Genomic DNA, 13,357 nt, shown 5'->3' on the forward strand with positions numbered 1-13,357 from the left:
CCTCCCCAACCTTCCACCCTCTCTGGGCGACGGTCCCACCCAAGCCCCACAGCACGCTGGGAATTGTAGTTTCCGAAGACTCGGTCCAAGTCAGCGCACGCGTTCTGAGCTCCTCTCGCTAACCGCCCTCCCCGCCCCCCCCAACACTCCCGGATAAGGAAGTGGCCAGTGATGCCACGCGTTCTGCGGGCAGTTGATCTGGGCTTCTGGGAGTTGTAGTCGCCGGGAGCGGGCGCCGTCGGTACGGAGACGTAGATTTCCTTGGGGTCCGCTACTGCAGTTGGTTCCCGGCGGGAGCCGAGCGGTCAGTCTGTACTTCCATCTGCACCGCCCTGCCCCTGAGGCTGAGGAGGCGCTTTCGTTTCCCCGGGCTCTCCCACTCTGGAGCTGGGTGCTCCTTGCCCTGAGGTCCATTTCTCTGCCTAGTCCTCTGCCTCTCCGGTCCATCTCCAAAACCTGGGCTTAGCGGGGACTCACCCTCCTAGTGACAGGGCCGCGACCTTCTCAAACCCGGTCCTTGCCCTGCGGGGACCTTCCTCATTGCGCCGCTCATACTGGTTTCCGCCACTGCCTCTAATTCCCCGTCTCGGCACCCGCTGCGCTCACGCTCCTTCCACTCATTTTTTTTTTTTTCCTTTCCTCTGCAGGAATGGAAGCTTCCTGGCGCCAGGTGGCCGGTGGCCGAGGCCGAGCCCGAGGACGGGCCACCGCGGCCCCCTCTTCAGGAAATGGAATCCATCTCCGCGGCGCCGGAGGAGGGCGAGAGAAGGGCTCAGCGGGCGCTGCTGGACCTGGCCCCAGCCCCAGAGGAGCCGCCACCTCTGCGGCTGCAGGTAGTTCAGCCAGGCGCAGCCCCGCGGGATCTGAAGCACTGCAGACTTACGTAGCATGTGGTGAGAAAGGCTCCCGTCCTCGGTTTCACCTACTAAGGCACTTGCTAGTCAGAACTGCCTCTCCGCCCTTGCTCTCATTCACTTTTCCTTGGAGAGTTTATTATTGCCCCCACTTGCCAAACCGTCAAGGAAGCTACTCATTTCGGCATTCTAGGCAGATTCCCAGCATAACTCTTTCACCTTAATTTTAATTACTATCAATCAGGATTACTTCTTTGTCCAGTGTTCTTCTCTTTATTCTTTTTTGCCTGCTGAATCCCTAGACCAAAAGTTGCAAATTGTGGCCCGGGATACTGATTTAGCCTGTAGTTTGGTTTGGCTAACACAATCCTCTAAATCTGAATTGGTTGCCAGCTGGTTTTTTGTTTTGTTTTGTTTTCCTTTTCTTTTTAAAATCTCATAAAAATCTCGTTAACAACTTTTTTGTGTGTGTAAAATAGGAGTGTATGGCTTTACCCATGGCAACCGCCAGTTCCAGAAATTCCGTTTAGGTTGGGTTTAGGCACTCCATTTCACGTGGTTTCTCCTACCTGGGGGCCAGTTGCCTTTTTCCATCTTTGCGAGATTGCCTTAGTTTAGTAACTTTAAGTGAATATGCCCTGTAAGCCCTTGAGCTTGAGGTATTTTTCTCAACTGTGGTTCCTATTCACAAATTTCATGTCGTTTTTCCGATGTATCTGATGTGGCCTCCTCTGGCATGTCATTATCCTTTATCCAAGGCTGTGTTTTAGTGTAGCCTGAGAACACACAGGCAACTCTGAATTGTCCATGCTAATGGAGGATTGCATGAGGCCAAGGGAATAATCCCTCAAATCATTTTAATGTTTGGAATGTATTTTTCTGAATATATATATATATATATATTTAAAGATTTATTTATTTGACAGAGAGAGACACAGCGAGAGAGGGAACACCAGCAGGGAGAGTGGGAGAGGGAGAAGCACGCTCCCCGCGGAGCAGGGAGCCCAATGCGGGGCTCTATCCCAGGACCCTGAGACCACGACCATAGCCGAAGGCAGACGCTTAACGACTGAGCCACCCAGGCGCCCCCTGGATATATTTTTTGAGGGAGGAGCAAGTTGAGCTTTTTCCCTAAGCTAATTTTAAAGTTAGGTGGTATTCTCTTAGCTTGGAGTTACTGAGTATATTTTAATTCCAGTACAGTTAACGTACAGTGTTATATCAGTTTCAGGTATACAGTATAGTGATTCAGCACTTCCATACATCACCCGGTGCTCATCACCACAAGTGTATTCCTTAATCTTTATCACCTATTTCACCCATCTCCCCACCCACCTCCCCTCTAGCAATTATGAATTTAGGATACAAGTGGTGGTGAAATGTGCAAGTTGAAGACCAAGAACAGTTTTGGTAGTTTCTTGGATTTTGTGGATAGCAGAAAAGCAAGCATCCTTCACCTGGATAATTGAGATTTGTCTGTAAGAAATAATATATAGGAAGTTTGCTTTGTCACTTTTCTTTGAGATGATCTTATGTGGATATGTTGATAGGGTTATGGATGTTTTTATTATGTCTTCTAACTCAGCCTTTAAAGAAATGTATCTTTACATGCTGTTTTTTCACAATTAATGACATTTATCATCTCTCTTACTGCATATCAAGTTTTGAGTCATATATCTTATAGCCATTACTTTTCTCCTAATACTCAAAAGATTCCTATATAAGTCCTGTATACATTTGCTTTCAGTTTTACCTGAAATACTGCATAATCCCCAACTAAACTGGCTGCAACAACAAAGGGAAAACATTTCATGAGGGAAATAAAAGATAAAACGTCGTTAAGTACAAATGCACAACCAAGATTAAGAAAGCGTATCTGGGTAGTGGCTCATCGGTTTTAAGCATAAAGTGAACTTAAATTAGCAATTTACAGTTTTAATTAGTGAATTTAAAATCCTCTCAATATGGGCACTAATAAATTCAGATCAATTCAGTACGTTTGTAGCTCCTTTCTTAAAACTAGGATTGCTGATCATAAGAGTTTATTAATAGTTAGTACTTGAAGAAAATTTCCCTGGTCCTTGCCCTTAAGGAGTTGGGTATATGCTATGAAGTAATCTAATTCTTTTTGTGTTATTATTTAACCAAGTAAAAAAATGAGAAGTACAGTCAGTGCTAAAGAGAATAGTGGAAGACTAATCCAAATTTATTTAACATTTCTTTTGGCATGAAGGTGCTGTAGGAACCACGTTTTCCATATCGGCAACATTCACAAAACATATGTTTTGTGACTACATTTTAATAAAGGCAAAAAGTCCTTGACCTTTCTAAGAGCAGATTATAAAGATAATGGGTATACAGTGGATATTGTTTGTGCAAAATCTTTGGTGGGTCAGGCCAGGCTGGGCTGTAGTGTGGAAGAGGATTGTTTGAGAAAGCACCCAGTTTAACGGATTCTGATGTGCTCCCAGTTGGCATGTTTCCCACCTCTCAAAAATCACTGTGTATGATTTATTTTTAAACATGCCATTTTAATTTTTATTAACATCCTTATTTTGAGGTTAATAGTTTTTTGATACTTTATCATATCTTTATAATTTTTAAATTGATTTGTTCATCACTGTTTCTAGGACAATTTGCTGCATTTAGCAGGATATTTAACAAAAGTGAAAGTTTTCATTGTGGTATTATTCTCTTTAGTTGTTTGCCAAGAAACTTGAAAATACTTTTTTTGTGCATAATAGTAAGATAGAATGCTCCAAGGATGACTTTTAAATCTATGTGCTTAGAGATTGTTTTGCAGAAATGGAACTTAATTTTTTTTTCTTTTAAGCAGAGCTAATGTCTCAAAGGAAATTTGAGGAAATCAAGAAGGCCAATCAAGCTGCAGCCAAAAAACTTGTTGAAGAACACTTTAACTCTTCCTCTGAAGAAGAAGGAGATGAAGATTTTGAAGGAAAACGGGGGAAAATAGTTGCTAATACATTTACAAGTTACACTACTCAGACAGGTGCTGTATGGTCTTTTAAATTTTGACTTTTTTTTTTTTTTAAGTTTTTATTTAAATTCCAGTTAGTTATAGTGTAATATTAGTTTCAGGTATATAATTTAGTGATTCAGCACTTACATACATCACCCAATGCTCATCACAACAAGTGCACTCCTTAATCCCCATCACCTACTTAGCACATCTCCCCACCCACCTCCCTTTAATAACCATCAGTTTGTTCTCTGTAGTTAAGTGTCTTCTGTTTCTTGGCTTACCATTTGCTCTTTCCCCCCTGCCCTTTGCTTGTTTTGTTTCTTAAATTCCACAGATGAGTGAAATCATCTGATATTTGTCTTTCTCTGACTGACTTATTTCACTTAGCATAACACACTAGCTCCATCCATGTCATTGCAAAAGGCAAGATTTCATTCTTTTTTATGGCTAATATCCCATTGTGTATATATATCACATCTTCTTTATCCATTCACTAGTCGATGGACATTTGGGCTATTTCCATAATTTGGCAAATGTAGATAACGCTGCTATAAACATCAGGGTGCATGTAGCCTTAGAATTAGTATTTTTGTATTCTTTGGGTAAATATCTAGTAGTGCAATTACTAGGTCATAGGTAGTTCTATTTTTAACTTTTTGAGGAACCTCCATACTGTTCTCCAGAGTGGCTGCACCAGTTTGCATTCCCACTAACAGTGCAAAAGCATTCCCCTTTCTCCATTTGCTTGCCAACATCTATCTGTTTCTTGTGTTGTTGATTTTACCCATTCTGACAGGTGTGAGGTGGTATCTCATTTTAGTTTTGGTTTGCATTTCCCTGATGGCAAGTGATGATGAGCATCTTTTCATGTGTCTGTTGCCCATCTGTAGGTCTTCTTTGGAAAGATAATCTGTTCTGCCCGTTGTTTAATTGGATTATTTGTTTTTTGTGTGTTGGGTTTTTTTAAGTTCTTTGTATATTTTGAATATTAGCCTTTTATCAGATTGTCATTTGCAAATATCTTCTTACATTCCAAAGATTGCCTTTTCATTTTGTGGGTTGTTTTCTTTGCTGTGCCTCCAGCTTTGCTTTTCTTTTTCAAGGTTGCTTTGGCTATTGGGGGTCTTTTGTGGTTCCATACAAATTTTAGGATTGTTTGTTCTAGCTCTGTGAAAAATGCTGCTAGTATTTTGATAGGGATTGCATTAAATGTGTAGACTGCTTTGGGTAATATAGGCATTTTAACAGTATTTGTTCTTCCAGTCCATGAGCATGGAATGTTTTGCCATTTCTTTATGTCATCTTTAATTTCTTTCATTAGTGTTTCATAGTTTTCAGAGTAACAGGTACAAGTCTTTTACCTCTTTGGTTAGGTTTTTTCCTAGGTATCTGACTAGTTTTGGTCTAATTGTAAATGGGATTGATTCCTTAATTTCTCGTTCTGCTGCTTCGTTATTGGTGTATAGAAATTCAACAGATTTCTGCATATTGATTTTGTATCCTATGACTTTACTAAATTCATGTATCAGTTCTAGAATTTTTTTGGTGGAATCTTCTGGGTTTTCTCTATAGAGTATCATACTGTCTGCAAATATTGAAAGTCTGACTTCTTCCTTGCCAGTTTAAATGCCTTTTATTTCTTTTTGTTGTCTGATTACTGTGACTAGGCCTTCAAATATTATGTTAAATAACAGTTGTGAAGGTGAACATCCCCATCTTGTTCTTGACCGTAGAGGAAAAGTTCTCAATTTTCCCTGTTGAGGATGCTATTAGCTGTGGGCTTTTCATATATGGCCTTTATCATTTTGAGGTATGTTTCCTCTAAACCTACTCTATTGAGGGTTTTTTTCATGAATGGATATTGTACTTTGTCAAATGCTTTTTCTGCATCTCTTGAGAGGATCATATGGTTCTTATCCTTTCTTTTATTAATGTGGTGTATCACATTGATTGATTTATGAATATTGAACCACGCTTACTGCCCAGGAATAAATCCTAATTGGCCACAGTGACTGATTCTTTTAATGTACTGTTGGATTCGATTTGCTCGTATTTTATTGAGAATTTTTGCGTCCATGTTCATCAGGGATTTGGCCTGTAGTTCTCTTTTTTAGTGGTATCTTTGTTTGGTTTTGCTATCAGGGTAATGCTGGCCTCATAGAATGAATTTGGAAGTTTTTCTTCCTTTTCTGTTTTCTGAAATACTTTGAGAAGAATAGGTACTAACTCTTCTCTAAATGTTTGGTAAATTTACCTGTGAAGCCATCTGGCCCAGGACTTTTGTTGGGAGATTTTTTATTACTGATTTAATTTCTTTGCTGGTTATCTGTCCAGGTTTTCTATTTCTTCCTGTTTCAGTTTTGGTAGTTTATATGTTTCTAGGAATTTATCCATTTCTTCCAGATTGTGCAATTTGTTGGCATGTAATTTTTCATAATATTCTTTTATAATTCTTTGTATTTCTGTGGTGTTGTTTATTTCTTGTCTCTCATTTGTGATTTTATATATTTGAGTCCTTTCTCTTTTCTTTTTGATAAGTGGCTAGAGGTTTATCAATTTTATTAATTTTTTTCAAAGAACCAGCTCCTTGTGTCATTAATAGGTTCTGTTGTTTTTATTTTCTATATCATTTATTTCTGCTCTAATCTCTGTTATTTCCTTCCTTCTGCTGGCTTTAGGCTTTATTTGCTTTTCTTTTTCTAGCTCCTTTAGGTGTAAGGTTAGGTTGTCTATTTGAGATTTTTCTTGCTTCTTGAGGTTGGCCTGCCTTGCTATATACTTCCCTCTTAGGACCGCTGTTGCTGCATCCTGAAGGTTTTGGACTGTTGTGTTTTCATATTCATTTGTTTCCATGTGGTTTTTTTTTTTAATTTCTTTGTTGATTTCCTGGCTGACTCATTCATTCTTTAGTAGGATGTTCTTTAACCTCTATGTATTTGTGGTGTTTCCACATTTTTTCTTGTGGTTAACTTCAAGTTTCTTTTTGTGGTCAGAAAATATGCATGGTATGATCTCAATCTTTTTGTACTTGTTGGAGGCTTGATTTGTGTCCTGGTATGTGATCAGTTCTGGAGAATGTCCATGTGCACTTGAAAAGAATGTGTATTCTGCTATTTTAGGATGGAATGTTCTGACTATATCTGTTAAATCCATCTGTTCCAGTGTGTCATTCAAAGCCATTGTGTCCTTGTTGATTTTCTGTTAAATCTGTCCATTGATGTAAGTGGGGTGTTAATGTCCTCTACTATTACTGTATTATTACCAATTAGTTCCTTTATGTTTGTTACTGTTTTACATATTTGGGTGCTCCCATGTTGGGTGCATACATATTTACAATTGTTTGATATTCTTGTTGGATTGTCCCCTTTATTATGATGTAGTGCCTTTCTTCATGTCTTGTCAGTCTTTGGTTTAAAGTCTAGTTTTTCTGGTATAAGTATTGCTACTCTGGCTTCCTTTTGATGTCCATTTGCAGGATAAATGGTTCTCCATTACCTCACTTTCAATCTGTAGGTGTCTTGAGGTCTAAAATGAGTCTCTTGTAGGTGGCATATAGATAGGTCTTGTTTTTCTATCCATTCTGACATGCTGTATCTTTTGATTGGTGTGTTTAGTCCATTTACATTCAGAGTAATTATTGATATATATGTATTTAGTGCCATTTTATTACTTGTTTTGTCATTGTTTCTGGGGATTTTCTCTGATCCTTTCTTGTCTTTGTCACTTTTGGTCTTTCCTTTTCACTCAAAGAGTCCCCTTTAATATTTCTTGCAGGGTAGGTTTCGTGGTTCAGAACCCCTTTAGTTTTTGTTTGTCTGGGAAACTCTTTATCTCTCCTTCTATTCTGACTGATAGTCTTGCTGGATATTCTTGGCTGCAGATTTTTCCTATTCAGCACTTCGAGTGTATCATGCCACTCCCTTGTGGCTTGCCAAGTTTTGGTTGAGAGATCTGCAGCTAGCCTTACGGGTTTTCCCTTGTAAGTTAAGGACTTCTGTTGTCTTGCTGCTTTTAAGACTTTTTCTTTATCTCTATATTTTGCAAATTTAATTACAATGTGTATTGGTGTTGACCTGCTTTTTTTGATTTTGTTGGGAGTTCTCTGTGTCTCCTGGATCTGGATGTCTGTTTCCTTACCCAGATTAGGGAAGTTTTCAGTTATGATTTTCACAAATAAATTTTCTGCCCCCTTTTCTCTCTCTTCTTCTGGGACTCTTACAATACGAATGTGATTACATTTGTTGGAGTCACTGAATTCCCTAAGTCTAGTCTCATATTTTATAATTCTTCCTCTCTGTTCAGCTTCACTATTTTCCATTATTTTACCTTCTATGTCACTTATTTGTTCCTCTGCTTCTTCCAACCTTGTGTTCATTGCATCAAGCCTGTTTCCAATCCCAGTTATTGTATTTTTCATTTCTGACTGATTCTTTTTTAACTCTTTTATCTCTGCTATAATGGTCTCCCTGATGTCTTCTGTTCTTTTCTCAAGCCCAGTGGTATCCTTATGATTGTTGCTTTAAATTTTCCATCAAGCATATTATATCTATTTTGCTTAGATCTCTGGCCGTGACTTTATCTTGTTCTTTCGTTTGGGATTAATTCCTCTGTCTTGGCATTTTGTCTAAGTCTCTGCCTTCTTCTGTGTATAAGAAAAGTTCATTATGTTTCCTTCTCCCGAGCATAATGGATTTCGGAAGAAGAGGTCAGATAGTGAGTGTCCAGGGCCTGGCGCTTCAGGCGGTGTCTCTGGTGCGTGCTGCACGTGCTGCGTGCGCCCTGCTGTTGTGTTTTGGCTGTTCTCTCCTTCAGGCCAGTCCTCTGCAGAGGCTCTCCTTGCATGCAGTGGGTAGTGTTTGGTCCTTGGCCTGAGTGTGGCAAGTTTTAACTAGGTGTATTCTGGTCTGCTGGTTTAAATGAGATCTGATACTAGTTCCGCTAGACCTGAAGCCCTGCAGAACTCTGGTCAGGAGATGTGGCGTGGGCAGGGGTTCCTGCTGGTCCTCTGGGGAAGGGGCCTGCTGTGCGGGGCCTGAGGCAAGCTCCACCAGAGTGCAGGGATGTGGAACTTGGTGTAAGCAGGTTAGGGGGCCGGTGTCGGCGCTGTGCTGCTTACCACAGGTGGCTTTGTGTTTATACTGAGGGGCGTGGGAGAGAAATGGCACCGGCTAGCTCCTTTATCCCCAGAGAGACATCTCCAGTGAACACTGCCTCTCAGCGAGCACTCTAAGGGGAGTGAATAATCTCCCCCTGTGTGCCCCAGGCACGCTTCAGACCGCTGGTTTCCATGCTGTCTGCCCCAGGGTTGTTTGTCTGCCTTCTGTTCAGGAGCAGTGTAAGGCCCTCAGGGCTCTATCCCAGCCAGGCCCGCTGACCTTTAAAACTCCAGTCTTTATGCCCCACTGGTTGTAAGAACTCATAAAAATCAGCCCTTCTTGTTTTTTCAGCCAGTGGCTTTGGGGAAATGTTCTTGTGCGTTCCCCTGCGTGCTCCTCTCTCTCGCATCTTTCTCCGCGACCATGGCTCCCTTCCTACCGTGGCACTCATGATCCGTTTCTTGGCTAAACCACGTCTCTGTCCTCTTAGCTTCATTGTTGTGGCTTCTTCGCTCCCTTCACTTGTGGAGTTTATCCTGTCTTCGGGTTGATTTCTGGGGTATTTAGAATGACTTGATAGTTATCTGTTGTTTGAAGGAAGAGACAAGCCTATGGTATTCCTACTCTGCTGCCATCTTAGCTTACCCCTAAATTTTGACTGTTTTGACATAAATGAAAATATATTCCTGACTTTTAAAGAACACTTTTAGTCTATATGGAATAGTTTTTGCCTCTTAAGAATGAGCATTTTTGTATTGCAGAGTTGAATTTTTGTGCCTTTTACTATTTGAGTTACATGTTGTAGAACACTAATCTTTCCATAGAGCAGATAGAATGGCAGTGTCCCTTACAGCCTTAGAAGTTCTCTATGTGTAATTGGCAATTCATTAGCATCTGGGAGGGGGATGCCAGAGCTCCTTGAAATGTGTGGGGTCAGGTTGTCCCCAGTTATGATTTGGTTGGGCTTGACAACTTTGAATACTTGCTTAAATCTATTCTTCATTTTTCCTCATTTTTCATCATATATTAAATGTGTTTTGAAGTCAGTTTCACTTCTTGACTTTCTTCCTTTATTTTTTATCTTACAACTTTTGATTTCTTTTTTTTTTTTTTTTTTAATTAAGTCTTCTCTGGTTGATGTGTACAGCGTCATTAAATGTGTATATCTGGGTTACTCTTAATACCACACTTGTTTACGAGTGAGAGGGCCAAATTGATGTCGCTATGAAGGATTTAGTATTAAGTATAAAAGTAGATTATTTTAAACTTAACTGTTTTAACACTTTTCATATTTTATACTTAATGTCATTGTTAGAAATATGCTTGCATGTATTATCAACATTAGTTATTTGTCTGAGTATTCTGATGGCATCATGGGGCCAGGCACACAATGTCAAGTAGATTTTCTAAGGAATTGACCATATCTGCTAAAGAATTGAGATTAGGAAGCTTGAAGTCTGGCTCAGCCAGGTAGGTTGATAAAGTGTGACCTTTATCAACCGGCTCAGCCAGGTAAGTTGATCGAGAGTTATTTTAAGGTTAGGAAGTTTCTTGCTTCTAGAGTTCTCTATAGAAAGTAACCTTAAGAAGTTTCCTGCTTCAAGAGGACCTCACTTAAACTATTCTAGATAGTGATAGGTTTTATTTTTAAATAAGAATTTAATACTGTAACTCAGTATTTCTTCCTACTATTTAAAAGTTTATCATTTATAAGTTATTAATTTTTTATAAGTTATTAATTTTTGGTCTGGCTTTCATCTTAAGGTGGTAAGGCAGTTTTTCTTATGTTGTTTTTTGTCCAGTCCATAAATATTTTGATTCTTGTGCCTTTTTGTTCTCTACTTTGTAAGGAAATCTGATTACTTGATTTAAGAACAATAAATGTTAGGGTAATGAAGTGTTTCCCATCTCACTTTAGTGGGTTAAACACCAGAACTTTGCCAAAGAGTTTCTTTTTGTCTGAGCCCAGCCTTTGTACTTCGATGACCCTTCTCAAATTTCAGACTTGCGTGGTTAACTTCCTGATGGGTGTCTCTATCTTGTTGGCCCATGGACACATCAAACGTAGGTTTAAAGATAACTTATTTCTTGTTTTAACCTGAGTTAGTAGCACCACTATTTTCCCAATCACCCGCCCAAAAGCCAGAAATCCTGGTGAGTAATGGCGCAAACATAACATGAGCGTGTCTCGTCCTGTACTGTCCTCCCCTCTGCCTGTGTCGGACCTCTCATCAAACAAGTCACTCTTTCCTTCGAATGTTGACATGAACATAAGCTTTTAAAAGCAGCACAGTCTACTTGTTACCAAGTCCTGCTGAGTTTTGCTTCCTAAATTTCTTAACTCTACCCTTCCTCTCCCCACCTACTATTATTGCCTAATTCAGTCTCCTACAGCTGTTTAATATGTGGATTAAATCCATATAACTTTATGAGGTAGATATTACTATTGCTATTATTACGATTTTAAAGATGAGAAAATTGAGAAATAGGTAACTTGCTTAGAGTTGTTTTTTGCTTTATCTGCTGTAACTGCCTCTTAACTGGTACTTTAGGCTTCTAGTCTTGGCCTCTATGGACTCATCCTTCTTCAGCTGCCAGAGTGATCTTTTTAGAATGTGTGACTTCAGATGCTAGGCTCTGTTATCCACTATGACATCTTAGGCAGTGTAGTTAATCCTGCAGCCAAAGTTGAATACAATTTTCAAAGAAATTTTAAATAAATTTTATAAATATAAGGTTGTACTTTATTTTGTTAAAGCCCATTCCATCATGTTCCCAAATTCTATTTTATGTGCTAGCTGTTAAATTAGGTGAAATTTAAAATGTTATACAGTTGACCCTTGAACAATATGGGCTTGAGCTGTGCAAGTCCACTTATACGTGTATTTTTTTCAATAAGTGTATTTATAGTACTGTAAATGCATTTTATTTTATGATTTTGTTAATAACATTTCCTTGTTTTTTTTGTTTGTTTGTTTCAAATTTTTATTTAAATTCTAGTTAGCACATATTGCAATACTGGTTTCAGGAGTAGAATCCAGTGATTTAGCACTTACATATAGCACCCAGTGCTCATCACAACAAATGCCCTCTTTAATACCCATCACCCAGCTAGCCCATCCCCCGCCCACTTCCCTCCATTAACCCTCAGTTTGTTCTCAGTAGCTAAGAATCTCTTATGGTTTGCTTCTCTCTCTCTCTCTCTCTCTCTTTTTTTCTTCCCATATGTTCATCTGTTTTGTTTCTTAAATTCCAGATATGAGTGAAATCATATGGTATTTGTCTTTCTCTGACTGACTTGTTTTTGCTTAGCGTAATACGCTCTGGTTCCATTCACATCGTTGCAAATGGCAAGATTTCATTCTTTTTGATGGCTGTGTATAATATCCCATTGTATAAATATACCACATCTTCTTTATCCATTCATCAGTCATTGGACATTTGGCCCCTTCCCTATTTGGCTGTTGTTAATAATGCTGCTATAAACATCAAGGTGTATGTGTTCCTTTGAATCTGTATTTTTGTATCCTTTGGTTAAATACTTAGTAGTGCAGTTGCTAGGTTGTAGGGTAGCTCTGTTTTTAACTTTTTGAGGAAACTCCATACTGTTTTCCAAAGTGGCTGCACCAGTTTGCATTCCCACCAACAGTGTAAGATGGTTCCCCTTTCTCCACATCCTCACCAACATCTGTTGTTTCCTGGATTGCTAATTTTAGCCATTCTGACAGGTATGAGGTGGCATCTCATTGTGGTTTTGACTTGTATTTTCCTGATGATGAGTGAAGTTGAACATTTTTTCATGTATCTATTAGCCATCTGGATGTCCTCTTTGGAAAAATGTCTATTCATGTCTCCTGCCCATTTCTTAACTGGATTATTTGTTTTTTGGGTGTTGATAACATTTCTTATTCTCCAGCTTACAGTATTGTGAGAATACAGCATATAATACATATTGCATACAGAATATTGTTGTTTCATGTTGTTAGGCTTCTGGTCAACAGTAGCCTACCAACTAGTAGTTTTAGGGGGTCAAAAGTTACATGCATATTTATGATTGCATGGTTGTTTAAGGGTCAGCTGTACCTTTGTTAAAGCCAACTATGTTGAAGAGCAAAGCAAGCACACAATAGGGTTCTTTTTTTTTTTTTTTTTTTAAAGATTTTATTTATTTGACGAGAGAGAGAGGGAGAGCACAAGCAGGCAGAGAGGCAGGCAGAGGGTGAGGGAGAAGCAGGCTCCCCGCCGAGCAGGGAGCCTGATGTGGGGCTCAATCCCAGGACCCTGGATTCATGACCTGAGCCAAAGGCAGACGCTTAACGACTGACTGAGCCACCCAGGCGCCCCACACAATAGGGTTCTTAAGTCTGCTTTTAAGGATACTCTCTAAACTTCAATGTTTATTTAAAATAAAGCAATTGTCTTTA

The 13,357-nt window shown here is 39.4% G+C and overlaps 1 protein-coding gene across 1 annotated transcript in view; it reads left to right on the forward strand.

The window, feature by feature from the left end:
* Positions 1 to 231: 231 nt before the first annotated feature.
* The window catches only part of NFXL1 (nuclear transcription factor, X-box binding like 1), a 75,626-nt gene continuing 62,500 nt past the window's right edge, over positions 232 to 13,357 (forward strand). Inside the window, exons 1-3 of the mRNA XM_021701615.2 lie at positions 232 to 304; positions 648 to 890; positions 3,688 to 3,864. Of these exons, the coding sequence (XP_021557290.1) occupies positions 650 to 890; positions 3,688 to 3,864 (418 nt within the window). The 5' untranslated portion in view covers positions 232 to 304; positions 648 to 649. The remainder of the gene's footprint in view (positions 305 to 647; positions 891 to 3,687; positions 3,865 to 13,357) is intronic.

Source organism: Neomonachus schauinslandi, chromosome 2, assembly GCF_002201575.2.
Source record: "Neomonachus schauinslandi chromosome 2, ASM220157v2, whole genome shotgun sequence".
Lineage (NCBI taxonomy): Eukaryota > Metazoa > Chordata > Mammalia > Carnivora > Phocidae > Neomonachus > Neomonachus schauinslandi.